The sequence below is a fragment of the Sphaeramia orbicularis genome, chromosome 13 (assembly GCF_902148855.1).
Source record: "Sphaeramia orbicularis chromosome 13, fSphaOr1.1, whole genome shotgun sequence".
Lineage (NCBI taxonomy): Eukaryota > Metazoa > Chordata > Actinopteri > Kurtiformes > Apogonidae > Sphaeramia > Sphaeramia orbicularis.
In genome coordinates, this window is record NC_043969.1 from 20,314,055 (window position 1) to 20,335,350 (window position 21,296).

A 21,296-nucleotide genomic window follows, 5' to 3' on the forward strand; every position below is an offset into this window, starting at 1 on the left:
CCTTAAGAAGTAAAAAAAAAACACTACAGAAGTAACAGCTGTGACTGACAGTGCATGTGGAAAAAGCAATAAATTAGCATTTTATTGCAGCCTTGTTCGAAGCAATAATCCACCTGGCCCTTTAAATTTTGCTGAAGGAGAAGTTTTTACCTAAGTTTTAACTTTTACTTGTTGCCCATCCAAAAAAACCAACCCAACAAAACAATATTAACAAAAACAACATTATCAGTTGGGCCTTTCCTTCATTTAATGATGATGTTATATTTTGCTGAACTTTTAAACTCAGCTGTCAATATCTGACTATTATCATAAATGACTGTCATGAGTAATATCTACAAAATGGTTTGACTCATCTACTGCTATGTCTGGGAAAACAAATGCTGATTCAATAATTAAGTATATGTTACTCCAGACCGGCCAAATGTAAGGGATCTGTCCATCTTTGAAGGCTTACATAGTTGATCTAGTTTTCTACAAAGCTTTTGAGTAACCTCTAATTAAAAGAATGTGAGCTGCTAGCCAAAGCAAAGACCAACCTGTCAGACATAATCGTGAAGTCTGCACTACAGTCCTTTAAGAAAACAAAGTATATCGTGGCATTTACACCTCAAAAACCTCAACACTACAGAGGCTAGTCACTAAGCTTTGGTTAAAGAAATCTTTTTACAAGACCAAAATAAACTGCTGTCATTACAAGCATATGGTTCCTATTATATGTACTGTCTGTCGCATACCTTTGACAACCTTTAAGCTCTTTAATCTGTTAACACTACCTTTAGATTTGGGTTTAGTGTCCAGGGTTAAACTGAAGTTAGACCAGGAAGTATAGTGCTTTTATGTTGTCAACTGCTTACATTGTGTGCTGACAGTGATTATGGCTGGTACTACTGTCCTACAGTCGTCTTAAAATAGGTCTTTAATAGGGCAGTGTCAATCAAAAGTAAAACCAAATGCATGAATGGTAGTTCACCTGTCTTACTGCAGCCCCTTTTACACAGCGCCTCTGTTACAGGAATATTTCGCCTTAATTCCAGAACAACGTCTGTGTAAACAAAATGGTCGGACCATTTGGTTCCGCCTTTATTGAGATTTTGTAACGCCTCTGGAGCTAGTAAAGGTTGAATCATAATTCCGGAATGCTATGTTAAAGGAACACCTCTCGTTCCACAACCAAGGTGTCGTTTTGATGACGTATTGCGTGTGCAAACCCCACACCGGGAAGATTTAAAAGTAAGTGTGGGCTGTGTACAGTAAACAGTCATATCAATGCAACCAGAAAGATGTTGAACTGGGGAGATGCCAAGATCCGCGAGCTGTTGTCACTTCGGGTGGAGGACTCTACCTATGCTGACATTTGGGGAACGGTGAAAGACTCTGGAGAGGTTAGCAACACCACTATGCTTGGGGTATTTCCGACGTGCAAGTTATACATCACACTATACACTGCGCTACATCACCGCCCCTTTGATTCCGGAATGCAGGTCCACTGTATCAAAGTCCAGCCTGTCTCAATTCTGTTACTCCTTTGGCTTGGCTGTGGAAATCGGTCAGTGGTGGAAAAAAGGTGCGATCACCATCTCACCTTTTTTCCAGGATCTCTGTCTCACTTGTGACTGCAAAGAGTCATAGAAACACTCAAGGAAAACATGTAAAGAAACACAGGCTATGTTGCTTATGACCTGATATGTAAAACTCTGCATTTCATTGGTTGAAAATGGCTGAACAACTCATCTTGAACTTCAACTATTTGGGAATTATTTACATTATTTTCAAATGTATGTGATCAAGATTCATATTCACTGTTTTTCTATTTATTCTAACCTCCATTAACATGAGCTTTCTTACCAGCATTAAATTCAGAGACTGATCTCATCCTCGGTTGAATCCTCCATTACCTCGGCTCTGGGAGTTTCCACTATAAGTGCATTAGTGCTGCTGGAGCCAACAGCTTGAACTGATACGAGTGGGGACCACCATGGACCACCTTTTCCAATTCCTCTGCTGTATACACTTTCTCTCACTCTGCATTTTTCTCTGGCCTGGACAATGTCACTGAGTAACTCCTGCTGCACACATCCGCACCATTTTATTTTAGCCGAAAAATTTACACCAATTTACAGCTATGACTTTATATACTCGAACTACTGACTTCAGTGCATCTTAATTTACCTCCAGAAATCTTTGGAAAATCCTATAAAGTCATTCACATATTTACAACACTTATTCTTTTACTGGCTTTATATACTGGTCCCATAAAGTTGGAATATTTTTTTGTTTTCAGACACATTCCTCATTTATCCCTATTTATACACATCAGTAATCACATTTGACCATGTGCAATAATTACAGACAGATACACTTTATCTATCAAGCACAAATCATATTGGCACAATCATTTCATGAGAGGAGGTCAAAATATGTATTCCAACTTTATGGGGAACAGTGCAGTTAGGGAGGATTGCAGAAGCATTAATACCATTAAACGAAACACCGATCAGATCCTTCCATCTGTCCTATGTAGTTAAAGAGATGTATGATATTACTGCCAAAGATCTGCAGGATCAAACATTGGCTGAAGATCTGATCCATAAAGGATGTCAGATCTATAATATGCTGTCAAGATGAAGACTTTTCCAGATATTTTCCAAATATGTAATTTTTCTTTAAAAGTAAGGTTAATGTTGATTCATATACCATGTGTCCCTCTAACCTGTCAAAACTCAATCAGCAATGACAGAAAAGTTAGGAAATACACGCAAAAAATGCCTCTCAAGAAGCCACTGCAGCTTCATTTTGGTAGCATATTTTACTGGTACAGAACTGTGTATGGAGCACACAAGATTTCTGTAACTAATCCTCCACAGAGACCTCCAAAGATGACACAGAAATGGAGCCCCTATAATGAGGAGAAAAAGCGAACTCAACACCTGTCCAGTGTATATTTTAACAAGGAACTTGACCATTTCTGTGCTAAATCGCCTATGCACGCAAAACAGAACAAAAATAACACGCAGGTCTCAAGAGGAGAAATGCCCTGAGGACTTGAAACGTTGCACTGAGTCAGCATCTTTTCCCTTTGTTTTTATTTACCTCCTTCTTCTCCCACCATGAAGCGACTAATAAGATCCACAACATCACCACACTGATTTTTATTTTTAGACATCACTGCTAGCAGTTGATGCCTTAGAATTGGTAAGAGTTGGGCAAGATAAATGAACAGAATTTTCGTGAAGCAAATAGTAAAAAAATCAAGAATTGTGTATCTTATTGGCTCTTTTATCCTAAAGGTTAAAGGCCTGTACGTCCATATACACAAATATATGAAAACAGGTTTACATACATGACACAGACAAAGACAGGTGTGTTTCATTTAAAAGGGAAGGAAACCAGTCCTGTCCAGACATGAGCTCAGTGATCGAAGTGAGAACTGAGCCTGTGGGAGACAGCCCAAGGTCCTGGGGATTAAACACTCAAACTCATATGAAGAAAGATGATTCCCATGTGAAAATCTGAGATTTACATCGTAACTGACTGAAACAACTATAAAATGTTCTGCACAGAGTGAACACTTGTGTTTTACTTTTTAGTGACATGTGGTACGTATCAAAGAAACTATGTACACATTGTCAAAAAGTCCAATAAAAGGTTCAGGGTATTGTACTGTTTGTCATCACAACCTGAATTAACTGTTTTTAGTTTATTTTTTGCAAATTTGTTAAATTTACGTGTTGAAATATGCTGATGTCTTTAGCTGTCTTGTTACATATCTAAAATTTGCAGTACAAGATCCATTCTCAGGCCTTGTCCATAATCACTATTCTATAAAGTGCTTTGAAAACAGCCAGGCGTCCTTAGTGAAGACCAGATGGTTTCTGTCCTCACACTGTTATGTGCCTCCACTCTCTTAATTTCATGCAGGCCCATGCACCAATTTAACCAAAGCGAAGCCTAATCCAAGGCTTAATAGAGTGAGACAGGGTGGCATGCACAAGCAGGGGTAAATGCAACTGTTACAGAGCAGCCTCCAGTGTCTAAGCACATGCTTGGGCTGCGTCCAGGCTGTTTATTACCTCGCAGTGTCAACACCACTGCCTTGGTGTCGGTGGCTGACATACATTTCCATGGACGGTGCCTTCTGTCTCATATCAGAGATTGGAAGCAGGTGGTGTGTTGGCCCCCACAGCGCACAGTGGGTTCCACCACCAACTTGGCAAGAATACCAAAGAGAGAAATGTGCAAGAGGACAATCGAAGATGAGTGCTGAAAAGAAGGGATAAGGGAGCGCAGCATTGATTCTAGTTTGAACTATTACCAGAGCCATGCTGTTCTTTAACACTGCTCTCAGTGTAAATTCCCCCTCCACTTGGATCTAGCTGGGCTGAAATGTGCTGAAAAGGTGAGGTAAAGGATGTAAGAGTTCTCTGTACAGCTTCTCCATTTCCCTCCACAAGATTTATCGTGATGGCAGCGCTCAAACTGAGAGGGTTTACTAGCATCGCCACTCATGATAAGGCAGAAAAAGAAATAAAACAGTCCTATTTAGTAGATTTGATTCAGACTCTGCAACTTTGGGGAAAACTGTATGTTTGATTTTTACAGGAACCTAGTAGTGTATAATACATATGGGTGTTTCTATGGAACTGGGTACATTTTGGTATCTGGCACTTTGTCAGCTTTTTAGACCTAATAATAAAAGAGAAATGTAGACATATTTCCCCACAGGATGTACCTAATGATGACCTCAGATGAATGCAAAAAAAAATTATACTCTTGCTCTGAGCCATCCCAAAATTAATACATTTTTAATAAAATATTGGGGCCAAAAATAGGACCAAAATTGGGACATGAAAAGCTACCTAGGTGTCAGTGCATTTGATCTGGAAAACATAGCTTGAAATGGTCTTATATACCGCTATAAATAAAGAAACTGGGTTAAATTTGATGATCCTAGTGTTTTTTCTAATCCAGACATGCAGGTTTTTCATGAATCGGCAGTCTCATTCCAGGTTTTGAATGTAACCCACCGTGTCCACTTGCGTTACATGCAGAACCTGCCCAGTTAACGCATGTAAATCGCAAAGGGTTTTGCAACAGCGCTCATTTTTGTTAATCACTGCCTTGCATAATTAGTTCAATTCCCAAAATATACCTGTGAGAGAATAAAAAGATATTTGAAAAAATAGTAGTGTGTAATTTTTGTGTCCTTTAGACTGTGTTACAAGCAGATTTTTGAGTTAAATATAACATAAAAATGTGTTTTCTCTGACATATAGTTTCTCTTTTATCTCAGTGAGTATTTATTGTTAAAATAGACCCAAAGTGCTCCCAAACTTGCTTCATAATATTAGTTTACATCTGGCTTGAATTTTTAGCCCCCATGTCCTGTTTTTAGGGACCGGTTTCACAGAAGCACCCATATAAATCAGTCATATTCATAACATACTGTTTCTCATCCTAACTGAAAGACAAATTGACTGTCAGATGGGCCGACACGCATTCAACCAGGCGAGGAAGAGAAAGACAAAGAAGCAGACAAGTGAATCCTCACACACACTACATGCAGCAATATTAAGAGCATGTGGGAAATGACAGAAATTTGTTGAAGTCTCTTGAAACATCTTCAAACATGATCAAACTATGAGTGTAGGTGCTTGTATTACTCCTGAAAGAATCTGTTGAGGTCAATGTGTATCTGCTTTTTCTCTAGATGCATGAATCCCTTACAGGACAGTATATGTCTGTCACTTTGGTATGTTTAATTTCAGAATGCTTTTTTTTTCCTGCAGAGTTTAAATATACTGTAGATACCAAGGTTTTAGGTCACCAGTGTTATTATGAATAAAGACTTTTTCAAGACTGGCTTCCTAGTTAATTTAAGTGTTAAGTGATATAGCATGTGTTGCTGCCAAAACTTTTCACTCAAGATAATAATAAGACAATAATGGACTGTACCTTTTAACTGACTTATGAACCTTGAAGTGCTGAAAATACACAGAGGATGTATAAGAAATGGGGATCTACTGTAACTCATTGAAGGTGAAAAAGTACATCATTACATGTGACATGGTTTAGCTGCAAGACTTTAAAAAAAAAAAAAAAAGAAAGAAAATGATTTACCGCCTGAGTTATGAGCTGCTTCAAGTTCTACGATCACACTTTTCAGACAGTCACTAAACATGTAAGCAGTCTATGTGTGTTAGCAGAAAAATTTCTGAATCAAATTACCAGGGATGATTTTCACATCTATGCTCTCACCACTAATGTATGAGTCTCTCAAATTTCTCCACAGCTCTGTGTATTCCTGTAATTGCTATAGCAGTTAAAGGAAAAAATCTTCAACAGAAGGAAAGAGATGTGACTGTGATTTCATCTGATTTAACTTTACTCAGGAGGACACGGTAACAAGAATAAGTATATCATACATCTCATTATTATACCAAAGCCATTAAGCTGCATCAGAATGTTTATTTTGAATATTAATGACATTTGCAGCACAGTATTTTACTGTAAACAGACTGCACTCAGATTCATAAAATCCACATGGAACAACAAAAAACTTCAAGTATAACACATCCACTTATAATTCCCAATAAAAGTCTTGAAAAAAAAAAAAAAAAAAAAAAAAAAAAAAAATATATATATATATATATATATATATTTTTTTTTTTTTTTAAATTGTAGAGTTCACCTTATCACTTGTACATGTATTTGCTTCAGCAGCAAGCAGAGTAAAAGGAAACTGGCTCAACACAGGAGCTTGGCTGAGTCTCTCCTTTTATAATGATTCTGACAGAAGACAGAGGATAAATCTGTCTCTAGAGATGAGATAGGAAAAACATTTCACAAAAAGGAAAGAGAAAGATGTGAGCTCTCACCGACAAGGGCCAAAGCCGAGGAAGTGGAGGAGAAATAAAGAAACAGACAGAGTAAATTTGGAAAAGGGTCTTATATCTTTGCCTTGTTTTCCCTATCAGCCACCCAGATGTGTGAAAACTAAACAGGCCACGTCAAAACAAAAGCACGGGAGAGCTAGCTCGAGCAAACGACACGTTCCTGTGAAAACCCTTAGAAGGAGGAAGAGCTGTTTAAAAGCTGTGGCAGGCAGGCCCTTCCTCTCGAAGAAGCCCAGGAATCAGATTGAAAAGGCTTTGCAGTGTGTATGTTTGCAAGCATGTGGGGGACAGGACCCAAATATCCACAATTTACAACTCAAACTCTGCAGGATTCTCCCAAAATACCAACTGTCATCCTCCTGTTTGTGTGTTGACTAAGACCATAGGGGTTTGGACAGTAATCTAGAAAGTACAGCCACTTGTGGTAACAAGATAAAGCACAGACTAGTGGAACAGTTGGGTATTGTGCAAGTTTACCATCTAATAGTGATAAATCACAGGTCAAAGTCTGAAACTGAGGTCACTGGGGTACTGTTCATTGTTTTTACTGTCCTAGAAGATGTGCAAAATATCTGTCATGTTTGATTATGAAAGAGTTAACCCATAAAGACCCAGTGTTACTTTTGTGCCAGTTCCCAAATGAATTTTTCTCTTTATTTTAACCTTTCTTGAGTGATTTATCACCATTTATTATAATATCATACTGTGTATTTTGTGCTTTTTTGTGATAATCATGTATTTTCCTATATTTAATTGACTGATCATGTAGAGGTTCATAAAAACTCAAAGTAAAGTTGAGGGTTATATCAAAACAGAGAAAACTGAAGAAAAAGTGACTTTTTCAACAAAATCTCTCATTAACTGAACACGTGTCTCCATCTTCTGTCATTGATCCAACTCCATGAATCAATGTTATAGAAGATGACAGTGTTTACACGTTCACTACGGAGCCTCTGAACGTCCAAATGGGTCATATCTGATGACCATGAAAAGATGACAAACTGTATTTTACAACAATTATTTACATGTATAGATAGGACTAGTTGATCAGTAGATGGTTTGTGTCACTGGTGGTTTTTTGGGTCTTTGTGGGTTAAGAGAAAATATTATAAAAAAAAAAGAAAGAAATGCAGTATCAAAAATAATTCATGAAACACTTTTTCCCAAAACAGATTAGAAGTTTTGTAATGCGGCACATGGTGTTTTAAAATGTAACGCTTTTATGTTCTTAACCATATTAAGTCAGAACTGCAGATCCCACTCATTAACATGCAGGTTTTACAGAGTGGATGCTTAGCCACAGCCCTGCAGGCTCTACCCTTCAAAGGAAACTGTTCCTCGCAGAGAGCACTTCTTCTACCTTTAACAACCAGAAGACCCCCCCCACAGTGAAGCTACAGCTACGGCTACACAACAGGCCTGCTCTGCTCTTTGAAAACTTACTGCATAAGGTCTGAGCTGGGCCCCTTCTCCTCTCAGGATGTAAGTCAGTGGGTTCATCGACTCCAGAGGTTGTCTTTACTGTACACTTAAAACTTTCTCTTCTGTCAATGTAAAGACTGAAGATACTGAAGATATACAGTAGTAGGTACATAATAATGAACTCGGCAAAATAAATTACATTCTTCCTCGGACATTAATGAAACTCACCGTACTGGCATCGTGTCCCTTTGAAACCCGCTGGGCATTGACATATCTGGTCTCCACTCTCAGCACAGCGCCCTCCATTGAAACAAGTCTTAGCAGAACACACCCCTGCAGATAGCACTTATTACACACAACAATGCTACAAGTGCATGGACATTATATAGCCACTTTGTGTATTTGTCTGCTCTGTTCTCTCCACCTAGTTCACTGATTGTCATGCATGAACATGAACTTATATATGTATCCCTTAGATGGTGTCTTAAATATTCCTTCAAATATACAGTATACAGAAATGTAAAAAAAAATCTATATGTGATACAAAGGCTAACATTCTAAAGGTAAATGTGTTACTCACTATGCAGACAACCCATTTCATCAGCCTTCTGTGTCCAGCCTGGACAGCACTTATAGACTGTGTGCAAATCCATGCTGTACACCTGTCTGTATGCCGTGTAGTACGCCGTCCTGTAATGGAATAACACTGTTACAGTCACACCATGGGATTATAAGTTAATTAGCGAACATATCAACAAATAATAATATGTAACTCAGAGTATAATAACCAGCTATTCAAGATTTCACTTACAATGGAAATGTCAAATTTGGGAACTATGAGGTTACTGAATTGAGCACGTATTAATGAGATGCCTTCATGGATCTGTAATTATTTATGTGTGTATTATTAGTTACTCTCACCTCCTCTCATAACCCATACACCATCGGTGGTCTGTGCAGCCCTGCTTCCACACCTTCACCATGCGGGTAAAAGCCTGAACACAAGGCTGGCGGGACCCCAACATAGACATCTCCTGGTCAGCACAAACATTTGGCCTGTGCATGGAATACAGACAAAACAGGGAAGGGAATGGAAGAGGTAATTTAAAAAAAACATTTAGACATAGGATTGCCAACAAATAAAAAACAAAGTGAAAATTATTGCCAAAATGGTAGAGTGAACGCCTACTGTTTCAAATGTTTAAGTTAGAGATCTAAGAGGTTTGAAGGGTACCCATGGTGGTCTGAGACTTCTGTTTTATTTTAAAAGTTATGAATTTCTTAATGTTTTACAAGTTTAATAGCATAGATATAGATCACCACACACTTTGTCAGTCACACAACCTTTTGGTTTTGATTAATATGTAGAGAGAAGATCAGATTCCACCTATAATGTCTAAAACACCCAATAAACCACTGATGCAATTAAAAACATTATGTTCTACAAAACAGCTTGAATGTTCATGCATTATGTTGTACAGGAGTATGACAGTGTCCTGCATCCTGTTTTGTTGACAGTGCAGGTATTTTAACTTTGCAGAGGTAACCTCCTTCTCCAACCATCTGGCTTCAATAGCCTACAGGGCAGCCTGAAGTTAATTACAGGAAGTATTTACTTCCCCGGTAATGAAAACGATTCATTCAGTGGAGTTTGGCGCACTTCATTTACATTTGGAAACCTCTGGTGAGATATCATAAGCCAAATTCGACTTATTATGCAGAAGCACGTTGCAGGACTTGCTGCTAAACACAGATCATCTCACATGGGAACAAAAGCGACTCATAGTGGGCAGTGAACAGAGTACAGCACAAATGAAGTGAAACAAAAACTTTAGTTATAACCTTGGACTGTAGAAAACTTTTACTATAAAAATGCGGGGATTTATGCATCTCTCATGTTTTATCACCTACTCCTAAAAATATGCTTTTCTACCTCATTTCTACTAAATAATAGGCTATTTTAAAAAATCCCACAAGTGGAAATGAAAAGTGAAGATTATTTTATTCAAAAAAGAAACAAATGTACTTACATGCCAAGTTGCAGCTCCAAAGATGATACGATGTGCATGGTGCTAAATGTTATCACACACAAAATTAAAATATCTGAGAACATATTTTAAAACCAGTTGAGGATCCGGAGAGAAGTAGTCAAAGTGCGCAGCCTCAGTGTCCATTAAATGAAGAGCATCCTGATGTTTAATAAAGTCCCCATTAAGACATGACTCCAGAGGTGTCGCTCGTCCTGCAGTGATATTCTCTGTGATGTGGACGTGATTTTTAGTTTACTCGGTTTGCAGAGGCTCTACTTGTCTCATGTCAATCGCAGCCTTTGAATGGCTCTGAGTAAACGCACCACCCACAGTCACTGAGGGGCCAGCTCCCAACACCCCCTGCGACTCAGAGCTGTCTGCGTACGCAGCACAGCCAGGCAAGCCTTCATCCATTAAACTAACATGGGGAGGGTGTCAGGAAAATAAATCCTCCTAGATGATTTATTTAAGATGCTGTTTTACTATTATGAGCAGCCTTTTTAAATTATGAGGGAAAATCGTGATAGATTAAACTATTTTGAAATTTTATAATTATTGTTGATTTTTAAGTCACTTTTCTTTTATCTTCCTCATTTTATTAAATGTTTCCTGTAACTGTACTGTATTCGACTGCATATTTATGAAATTAGTTTATAGTTTCAAGTCTAGATTCTTAAGTTAGATTATTGCCACACATTTGTATACGTTTTCTTAAAAAATAACCAATAATATGCATTGTTTAGGGTACGTATTCAAAACATTTATTTATTTTTTATATTTTTCTTTGAAACGTAAAATAGTCCGAGTATATTGTAATCAAATACATTACTGGTTCCATCTAATGATTGTACATAAACTAAACTAAACTAAACTAAACTAAACTAAAATAAAATAAAATAAAATAAAATAAAATAAAATAAAATAAAATAAAATAAAATGGCTTTTCGACTTTTAATTTGGCGCTCGGTACCTCTGACATCACTTCCTCCTGCTGCTACTTCCTGTTTAGAAAACATAGGAACAAGAGAGGAGACTCCTCTCTCATCAACACCGGGAGATGCACTACAGCTACATCGTCTCTAATACGTTTACCTAAATAACTGTCCTATTCGGTGTCTGTTTAGTTTGACTTAACCTTTTATATCCGCATAAATATCTTCCGAGAAGAGGTAGTTAATCGGAGCTACACACAAAAGGGTAAGAAGGTGAAGCTAACCCTTTAGCCTGAAATGGCGCTAATATGTTTTCTTAGTTTTCTAACCAAATTAATTTAAAGCAAATCCAGCTTCAGGGTCAGGCTAAAGATGTTATTTTAGGAGAAACCTTAAAACATCACATTAGACTGTAAACAACATAAATATTTATTGTTCATGTGTATTTTTAAGGGTTACCATTTAGCCACTGCCTTAGCTTCTGTTATGTTAGCTTATTACCTAGTTATGCACTAGATTAACATTGCTGAGGTTAAATTAGACAGTACTAATGTTCTGGCAAACTAGGGTTATTAACATGCAAAGGAACCAAATGGGTCTGTGAAGTTGTCTTTGTACCTCTCTCTCCTAAAGTCAGAAGACTTCAAGTTTTCATCATGTGATCGTATCACGAGCATTTTCCTTCCCCAACAGATAAAATTAGTCTAAACTGTGCCCGTAGGGATGTGTATGTTCTGCCTCTTTTTCATGAAATTTCAGGAGATCCTTATTTTGCTTGGTCTCTTATGTGTTGCCAAAAATACAGCTGTTGAACAAGATTGAAAGTGAAACTACTGTCTGACCTGTTTGTTTATTTGTGCCAGTTTCTGTCTTTGCTGATTGAGTCACGCTTCACAAATTTAATGTTCAACAGCCAAATGAACGGAGCAGCATTCCCCTCCCCCACGGCGGAGATGGCAGAGATCAACCGTATCCATTATGAGCTGGAGTACACTGAGGGAATCAGTCAGAGGATGCGCATCCCAGAGATGCTCAAAGTCGCTCCTCAGGCCCATGAGAGCACTGCACTAGCTCAGGATGTTGCGCAAAATGTGATAATGCAAGTACCAGAGAGGATTGTGGTTGCAGGTTGGTATGATTTCAAACTTTATGGCAAAGTAGAAGGTCACTTGTAATTGATGTGTATTTCTCACATTAAACCCTGTTTAGTTATTGTAGCTATCATATTATGATGAGGTTTGTCCCAGCTGTCTACAGATAGTAGATGGTCTGTCATACTTTTATTGGTGTTCCATGTAATGATCACTATTTTAATTGTTTAACGTGAGAGCTGCTACAGGCCATCTTTCATAGAATTGAAACCACAGTAGACTGCACAAGTGTAAAATAACATCACACTCTTAAAACCTAAACACCACTTGAAATCTTCTTTTTTTCAGGCGATGGCAGTGACTCCCAGTTCTCCAGACCCAGGGACCTGGACTTAATCCAGTCGACACCGTTAGAAACCTTGTCACTGAAGACTCCACCCAGAGTCCTCACCCTTAATGACCGACCCCTGGACTTCCTAGAAGAAGAGCAGCGGGCAGCTCCAGACAGTGTGGAGGCGGTAAGTAGTAAAGTAATAATTATGTGCTGATAAAACATAATATAAAAAACACTCACTGATTCAGAGAGATTTGTTGTAGTAAAACCTGAATTCCTCTGCTGGCATTGTTCCTTGTTAGTTGCGTCCTCAAGGACGATTGCGACGGGAACGCTCAGCAAGTGAAAATGCAGCCGTCCGTCACAGCAGCCAACTGATGCAAAATGATTCCATGTGAGTATCGTCCTGGACATGTCAAGATTAGCTTGGCACTATTTCAGCCTAACCTCTCACACGCATTAGTATTCTGTATCCCTGTCCTTCATCTGTCCCTTTGTCACTGTGGTGGAGCTGGCAGTCTATTTTCAAGTGGTTGTTAGTGGTTGTTAGTGGTTCTGTTGCTTGAATGCTTGAATTCTGGCTTCTGTCAGTGTTAATGTTCATCCAAGATGCTTTTGTCAATGACACTAATCCATTAACAACGATGTTTATATTCAACACAACTACTATTGTTGAATTTTGATCATTTCAAGACATTATGCTTTTCAGAGTTGTAGGAGTATTAGAAAAGGTTGAAAAATACATATATTTTGTCTGTAATTGCACTTAGAGACTGCACTCTACAAGACAACCACAATAATCAAATCATTAAAGGAAACCTGTGAGATATTGAGCGTAGATATTGTAGTTATTCAGAATGTAAGTCTTTTTTTGCCTTATGCAAGCGCTGTATCTTTAATTTTCAAGATGAAAATAATGGATGTGTAGTGCACTTTTGCATGACCGGTATAAAACATCACTGGTTATGTCCTAATCATGCGTCGGCTTTTGACTTTCCCCACAGCAACTGCATTCATTGTCCTGAAAAAACTAAGAAGGTTCTCAAGACGCTAACCCTTTTTGAAGTGATATAATCACAATGACATGCTTTCAGTTAATGTCTCCTTTCCATTTTCTTTGGCTATATCTTATTTTATTAAAAAAAAAACAAAAACAAAACAATGTGGCTGGAAAATTAAATTTCTAGTTTTTATTACAGCATGATTTTTTTAAGTCTTTCACAAGAGCCAGTTTTATACAGTCTTAAAAATTCAGGACAGTTTCTTTTCCTTATTTCTCTCCCTCTGCTCCTTCCTTCCCCTCTTTTTCCTCTTTTGTCTTTTTCTTTCGGGTTTCTCTGAATTGACTGCTCTTAATGGTGGGCACTGAGCAGTGCTTCCCCGCCCCCCCCAGCCACTGTCCACCCTTGTCCTTCTCTCACCATGGCTGAAGAAGAACACAACCTGTACAGCGCTAGCGGTGTTCTATCTTTCCTCCAGTCCACTACACGTCGGGCCTACCAGCAGGTCCTGGAGGTCTTGGATGAGAACCCTCGCAGGTGACCTCCCAATCATCCATGTCACTAGGGCCGTTAGAGTTGCAGTTTGGCTTTTTTAATTAATTTTTTTTTTCTTTTTTTTAGTAAATATTGATCAGTCTTCTTTAGTCTTTTTTTCCTCTCAGTCTGATTGAATTTACTTTTATATCCACTCTTTCGCAAACCCATATTTCTGGGAAGGCGGCTGGTGTTTATGAGCTGTTGTTTGGCCCTTTCTTATGTTGGAAGCTTGGGAGTGTTTGGGAGAGTCGCATGGCTATTGACTAAACACTTCTAACATGTATCTAACATGGACAGTATTTAACAACATTAACACAGCATCGATTCTGATTTACTAGACTGGATCAGGATAGATTTTTGAATTAGCGTCAGAGTTTTCGTAGGTAACAAAGTAATCATTTGAAAACATGATGCAACTTAGAAAAGCATACAAAACCTTTTTATTTGAGCAAATGTTTAAACTTTTGACTGTTTGCTTTCTTGAGAAAGACATTTAGACAGTTGAAGCAAAAACAAATTGGATGTATTGACACACCACATGGTTTAGAGGTCGGATTCACTAATCCTTTCACTGCGTTTTTAGCTAGCTTCAGGAAATAGGTAGATCATGGATTCCACAGTTCTTGTAGTTGCGACACCCTTAGCAACTGTAAAAATAAATGTCAGCAGCTTTTAAAGAACAACGCGAAATCTTGACTTGTACAAGGGACATATGACTTGTGTTTGCATATATTTGCAGCACAGTATCAGGTACCTGTTGTTCTCTTTCTCTTATCTTCCCTTTTCCCCCACTCCGTCTTTCCCCATCTCTTTAGCAAACCATCACTGCGAGGGGGGTCAGCGTCAAGCTCCAACCCCCTGCATGACACCAGGTAACTTCGCCTGGCACTTCATTTCCATTTTGTACCCCCTTTCCCTTTTCTCATCATCTCTGACATTTCATTGTCATTTCAGGAAAAATATGTTTTGTTGGAAAAATGACATTGTTTTGAAAGATGACATTAGTGCAGCTAAATGCTCCAAATTAATCTAAAGTATGGGATTATACTGACTTCAGAACATTTGTTTTCATTTAAAGGCTGGGATTATCCTCACATGAAGCCACTCTGGACAGTGGAAATGACGACATGACTATGGTTGACGTAGCAACACTTCGACGTCAGGTTTGTTCCTAACACTTACCCCGTGTATAATTTGAGAGCTGATCTTGGAATCCCTTCAACTGAGAAACACTTTTCTTACTCTTACTTATTTATAGCTCATCAAGTTGAACCGGCGACTGCAACACCTGGAAGAGGAGAACAAAGAGCGGGCAAAGCGAGAGATGATCCTGTACTCGGTCACCGTAGCTTTCTGGCTTGTCAACACCTGGGTGTGGTTACGGCGTTAATGCCTCCTATGAATGAAGATCACACTATCCATTATTCTATGTGTCAAACGTTAGCTACTCGCTGCACTGAGTTTCTGTGTGAGGAAGGCATGTCACAGGTACACGGTGGTTTCACACAGGGCTGATATTCAGAGTTTATTTAATACATGTACAGTTTTATTTTTTTATTCTTCTGTTCACCCTATATCTTCATGTTTTCTCATGTTTGATTTTTTTTTTTTTTTTCTATTTTACAATTGTTCTTGCTCAGTGCTAAGCATGACTTGTAAATATTGCTCCCTATCATCACTGAACTGTGGTGAGAACTCAGCCAGAGATTCAGTTTAGCTTAGCTCAGCCAAAGTGGAAAATGGAGCTGCGATGTGGAGGAGTATCAGATGTTGGATATTTATTGCAGGGACGTAATATGTCATTTGAACTGGGAAGTATAATACAATTTAGTAAAACGTAAATATTTTCTTGTGTCTTGTATTTTTATTTGAACTACACACATATCTGTATTCCTATCATGACCATGACACAGTTATATGTTATTGAGTGATGACAAATCATTCAGCCTCAAAATCTACAACACTTATAAAATCTGTTTATTTCCAGACGTAGTCATCAGATCAGTCTTCCTAATATGAGAGAGAGTCAAAACGTTCTCAGACAAATTTGATGAAAGGTCTGTTTTATTTCTTCAACAAACTTCCCTGCCTTGAATTTCACAGATCCAGCTGCTCCTTTTAGATATTATGCTTTTGAATTTTTCTCGCTGGGTCAAACTGGTAGATTCAAGTTTCATCCCCAGTGACATGCTGGTCTGAGAACTTTTTGACTCTCCCTCGTATGACAGCGTAAAGTTATTAGTGCAACCAAAATTAATTTTAAACAACAGATGAGCTCAAAGATTCTTTTATTTTCACAAAAAGGTTCACAATCAATGATTATATGAAGAAACTGGCCCAACTTCATCAGCACAGACTATTTAACAGCTAAATATTAATTCTAAAATTAAATTAGTCTAATTCTCACAAACTGACAGTTAAAATGTACATATTTTACTGAAATATGGCTGCAACTTTAATCTTAAAAATGTTTCCAGTCTTGGAAAAAAATCAATCCAACTCCTCAATCAGACGGTGTGGTGGAGAGGTCACATGGTTTGTTTTGGATTTTCTGGCTGTTTGAAACATAAGCGGCTGCAGCGCATCTCCTGATTCCCCTAACAGTGAAGCATTGTCTGAGACTTCACTTAAGAGTTTTTTGGGGCCAAAACTAGGAACTGAACCACTCTGGTTTAGGGTTGGTTCATCATCTTCTCCTGATATGACCTCTATTTTTGGTTTGAATGCTCGCTCAGAGGTGAAAATCACAGCGGAGTCCAGGTCTTGGTCTTCCACGTCTGCATCTTCCAAATCAGGCAGATCATCAATATACATAGGTCGGTTTAGTGGAAGGTGAATGGTTTCCAGCTGTTCTGCATCATCCAGTTCTGTCACCAGTGGCCCGGGTCCATGTGTTCTTACATCTTCCTCTACTTCATGGAGAGCTGCTGTGGTCAGTGGAGGTGGTTTCCTCTCACATGCTACATCATTTTCCATAAACTGGTAGCACTGGTTTTGTTCTTTACTGTCTCTTTTCTCTGTCTTTATCATACTCCCTGTTGTGATTTCTTGTTCATGTGCCAACTGTTTTGGATTCAGTGTCTCTCTGTCCTCCCTCACAGGAGTTTTTACCTGGAAACATTCCTGGTTCTCTTCCTCCAGCTGTAACTCCTCACTTCCCTGTTCTCCAGCTGACTGTCCATCGTCTGGCTCTTCATCAGGCCCTTTAGTGTCTTGATTATGCAAAAACTCTTCATGAGCATCCAGACTTTTCTGCACAAAGGCTTGGATTTTCTCATTTTTTACTGAACTCAAATCTTGGTTGTTCTTTTCCTCCAAAGGACACATTGAAACCTCAGCCTCACCTGAAATAAAACAATAATAGAACATTTTTGCGCAAATTCACATTTATTCTGAGTTTAAAGGCACTGCAAAAGATGAAAACTCTACCTTTCTCCTGTAGCTCTCGTTGGCGCTGTCTCTCCAGGGCTTTTTCTCGAATAGCTGCCATGCCATCCAAGCTGTCCTGAAGTTTCCTCTTTTCCTTTGACTTCCATTCCTCCCTCTCTTGACGTTCTGCTTCCAGCCCTCCCGAAGCCCAGGCCTCTGCACAAGCCCTGTCTCTGGGGAACACAGGGCGATCATCAAGGAAGTTTAGTTGCTTGAGATGCACAATCATGGTCTTCCTGTAGTGTGGGATTTTTTTCACCACTTCATTTCCCATTAGGTTGAGTACTCGCAGATTTGGCATGGACTCAAGTACTGAGAGGATGTCAGGGTGTTTTAACAGGTTGTGAGACAAATCTAACACACTGAGAGACAGACACTGACTCAGGTGTTCTATGTCCTGCACTGTTTCCAATTTGTTATGAGCAATCTGAAGAGTGCTCAGATCAGGAAGGCAGGAGATGTTCTCTATGGTGTGTATGTAATTGTTGGAGACATTTAGAGTGCAGAGTTTTTTCATTGGTTCAAGGTTTTCCAGCTTGCGAATGAGGTTCTGCTGAAGAAACAAGCAGCGTAGATCAGTCTGGGCGTCCAGGTTCTCAATCTGTTGCAAGCCATTACTTTCCAGCCAAAGACACTTGAGTCCTGTGTACTCCTCTAGGTTCTCAATGGTGGCAAAACCTTTGAAGTGCAGATACAAGGTGTCATTCAGGTAAGGTGTTACATAAAGTTTGTGCTGCTTGCAGTGGTCTCTCAGGAACTTCTTAGTGATCCTTGGACCCCATTGTTTTTCTTTTTCTTCCTGTGGTGGCCTTTGGACTTTCTTTTCATTTGTCTTGTTTTCTTCAGTTCCGTCCGTTATCATGGAATCCACTTCATTTTTGACGGGAAAAGAAGTCATTTTGACATCCTCGCCTTCTGTTTGAGTTTCTGTTACCATTTCATCCCCCGATGGTATCTGAACCTCAGCAGTGGACATCACCAAAAATAAAACAGTAAAAATATTAAAAGTAAATCACCAAGTTCGAATTTAGTTAAAGTATTACAAACGTTTTGGGGGTTGCTCTTCTGTTTCTTCTGTAAATAAACTGAGCTGCGCCGTCTGTTAGTTACCGTTTACTGAGTGTTTCCATGGTAACGACTTTACTAACGACAGTGTCCAGCCGGATGTTGTTTCTTGTTCCGTGTCGGACAGTTTTCGCTGTTACACTGGCCTGTCAGTAACCATCATGGCCACGGGTTTTATGCTAAATCGTGGTGCGCTGACATTAGGAATTCATTGTCAGAATGTGTGTAGAAATATCTCACTAACGCAGGTTAGAGAGAAAAAGCGATGGATGAAAGCGTACACGTATCTTATGGCAAAGAAGTTGAAACTGGAGGGACCTCCGCCACCAAAACCACGGTAAGGCTAATGCTAGCTAGCTAGCATAGAGGCTGTGTAGAGAGCACCTCAAGGCCAAATTCATATATTAGATATTTTAAGTTATTGTGTGTTTACTCATCATAGCCCATGAAGAAGACTTTAGAAACTGTGATATTAAACTTACACGTGGTGATAGTGCACACTTGGCTCTTTTCTGGTGTTTTTTAGTGTTAGAGTCTTGGATAACAACTTAAAGTATCCGCACCTACTCAAGACAAGACTTAAGTGCATTTGGACTGTTGTCAGAGAAGTCCGTTCAGAATCTGTAGTTGACATCATTTCCCTGATTTGGTGTACAAAAAAGAAGAATTCTAATCTGAACCTGCATGTCTCTGTGATTTGTCTTTCTGCAGCTCACAGGAGCCCAACTGGGATTATCATGCTGAGGTTCAGGCTTTCAGCGTCCGCCTACAAGAGAACTTTTCCATGGATCTGCTAAAAACAGCCTTTGTGAATCCCTGTTACCTCCAGGCGGAGATGGCCAGGAGACAGGAGTTGGGCATGGACTCTGAGACCACTGCACTCCTTCTGAAAGATAATGTTCAGCTCAGTGCAAAGGGAGAAACTTTGACCAAAGGCTTTGTCACTGACTGGTGCAGGGTCAGCTTCCCAAGCCTTCCAAATGAGGGCATGGAGAGTATTGTAGGGCACCTCACCAGTTTGGGAACTGTGACCTATGTAGCAAGAAATCTTGGCATGGAAGATCTAACCATGAGTGCTGAATTTCCCATCCCAGATGATGTTCTTTATTCTACATTTATGGCTGTAATTGGAGCACTACAGGAAAGCAGCGGAGCAGAGAAAACAGGTTTTTTCCTCAGGGTAAGAGACACAGTATAAAAATCGAGTCCAGACCAAGATTACTTTTAGATGATAGAGTATTGCTTGCCATTCTGTATGACATTTTCCTCTGTCACTTATGCAATAACATTTTCCACCTCTTCCTAGGATTTCCTGGTTACCCAGTTGATTGGAAAAGACCTATTTGATCTGTGGACAGTGGTTAACCCCATGGGGCTACTGATGGAGGAGCTTTCTAAAAGAAATGTTCCTCTACCAGAGCCACGCCTCATCAGGTCCGCTGGTGCCAGCACCGTCCTTCCATTATATTTTGTAGGGTTATACAGGTGAGTGTCCTGTAGTCAAGACTGTTAATGTACAATAAATTTAATATGTTTAATGATATGAACAAAGTACAACTCCTAATAATTAAGTTACAGTAGGACTACTTCTTGGAGTTTAATTGAAATGGCAATGATTTTAGTAGACTCTTTTTTATTAAATTTTGCACATTGAATTCAATTAACAATGAAGAAAGTAATGGTTTTGTTGTTTGGCTTATTTTTGTATGTTCATTTGTGTTGATTCAGTGATAAGAAGCTTTTGGCTCAGGGTCCAGGAGAAACAGTTGCAGATGCAGAAGAAGAGGCAGCTCGTGTGGCCTTACGGAAACTCTATGGCTTCTCTGAGAACCGCAGACCTTTAAACTTCTCTCCTCAACAGCAGCAACAACAGCCATTAATTCAGTCTGCCAGCAGCAATTAAATGACAATTACTGTATTGTCCTGCCATAAAAAATGTGAAAGGATTCAGCATGCCTGTAAAGTGGCATGAATTTACTTAAGACAGGATTTAACTTTATCCATGTTGATGCATAGAGACTGAAGGAATGAAAATTATATGTTATTTTGGTCTAGAGATCAACTCACTAGCGATTTATTACAATTGCTCCAAAATCCAATTTGAGAATATATTTGATGAGAGGGATTTACATTTTTCTTGCAACTTATGGTTGTTATTTAGGCCACTTGTACATAACAGTCCAATAAGATCAGTCATCTCTGTAAATAATGTGGTTACATTTGTATTCCATTGTATTATGTTATATGAAATAAAAAAAATATATGTATGAGTGATTTTTTTTTTTTTTTTTTTTTGCTTACTTGGATCACTTTGGACACATATCACTCACTTTAGACACAAATTGCCTGTGCAGTTTTTTACTTCTGTTATCAACTCAAGCATAAAGAAATCAGAAACACACAAAACAATACTTTTTACATCATTCACGTCGTCTTGCAATGCTAATAGTTATCCACATGGTGGCGGTGTTGTGCAAAAATCTTTGCAGCAGCCGGCAAGCTGAGTGGTGTCATGACTACAACCAAAGAGATTTTTGTGTTAAGAGGCAAGATAATTCTCGT

The 21,296-nt window shown here is 38.9% G+C and overlaps 3 protein-coding genes across 5 annotated transcripts; 2 read left to right on the top strand and 1 right to left on the bottom strand.

Annotated features, from left to right (window-relative positions):
* Nucleotides 1–11,358: 11,358 nt before the first annotated feature.
* On the top strand, nt 11,359–16,087 carry mffa (mitochondrial fission factor a). 3 transcript variants are annotated; one of them, XM_030152705.1, is made up of 8 exons: nt 11,359–11,542; nt 12,175–12,405; nt 12,717–12,886; nt 13,005–13,096; nt 14,076–14,240; nt 15,056–15,112; nt 15,319–15,403; nt 15,499–16,087. In XM_030152705.1, exons 2-8 carry the CDS (start codon nt 12,180–12,182, stop codon nt 15,628–15,630), a joined length of 927 nt encoding a protein of 308 aa, XP_030008565.1. In that variant the 5' UTR covers nt 11,359–11,542; nt 12,175–12,179; the 3' UTR covers nt 15,631–16,087. The 3 variants fall into 3 exon arrangements, with proteins under 3 accessions (XP_030008565.1, XP_030008566.1, XP_030008567.1); XM_030152706.1 differs by having other exon boundaries at nt 12,191–12,405; XM_030152707.1 differs by lacking the exon at nt 14,076–14,240.
* Nucleotides 16,088–16,386: 299 nt separating this feature from the next.
* dnaaf1 (dynein axonemal assembly factor 1) lies at nt 16,387–18,640 on the bottom strand. Its single transcript, XM_030152704.1, has 2 exons — nt 17,670–18,640; nt 16,387–17,584 (listed from the first exon to the last, which is right to left on the bottom strand). Exons 1-2 carry the CDS (start codon nt 18,604–18,606, stop codon nt 16,731–16,733), a joined length of 1,791 nt encoding a protein of 596 aa, XP_030008564.1. The 5' UTR covers nt 18,607–18,640; the 3' UTR covers nt 16,387–16,730.
* A 222-nt stretch (nt 18,641–18,862) lies between these two features.
* mrpl44 (mitochondrial ribosomal protein L44) lies at nt 18,863–21,001 on the top strand. Its single transcript, XM_030153020.1, has 4 exons — nt 18,863–19,071; nt 19,446–19,914; nt 20,041–20,219; nt 20,463–21,001. The coding sequence occupies exons 1-4, from the start codon at nt 18,896–18,898 to the stop codon at nt 20,635–20,637; spliced, it is 999 nt and encodes a 332-aa protein (XP_030008880.1). The 5' UTR covers nt 18,863–18,895; the 3' UTR covers nt 20,638–21,001.
* Nucleotides 21,002–21,296: the final 295 nt, after the last annotated feature.

Coding starts and splice junctions, on each gene's coding strand:
- mffa (XM_030152705.1), top strand. CDS start 12,180: ATGTTCAACAGCCAAATGAACGGAGCAGCATTCCCCTCCCCCACGGCG. Junction 12,887..13,004: donor CTCCAGACAGTGTGGAGGCG/GTAAGTAGTAAA, acceptor GTTCCTTGTTAG/TTGCGTCCTCAAGGACGATT. Junction 13,097..14,075: donor CTGATGCAAAATGATTCCAT/GTGAGTATCGTC, acceptor GGCACTGAGCAG/TGCTTCCCCGCCCCCCCCAG.
- dnaaf1 (XM_030152704.1), bottom strand. CDS start 18,606: ATGGTAACAGAAACTCAAACAGAAGGCGAGGATGTCAAAATGACTTCT. Junction 17,585..17,669: donor ACGAGAGCTACAGGAGAAAG/GTAGAGTTTTCA, acceptor GTTTTATTTCAG/GTGAGGCTGAGGTTTCAATG.
- mrpl44 (XM_030153020.1), top strand. CDS start 18,896: ATGGCCACGGGTTTTATGCTAAATCGTGGTGCGCTGACATTAGGAATT. Junction 19,072..19,445: donor CCTCCGCCACCAAAACCACG/GTAAGGCTAATG, acceptor GTCTTTCTGCAG/CTCACAGGAGCCCAACTGGG. Junction 20,220..20,462: donor TATTTTGTAGGGTTATACAG/GTGAGTGTCCTG, acceptor GTGTTGATTCAG/TGATAAGAAGCTTTTGGCTC.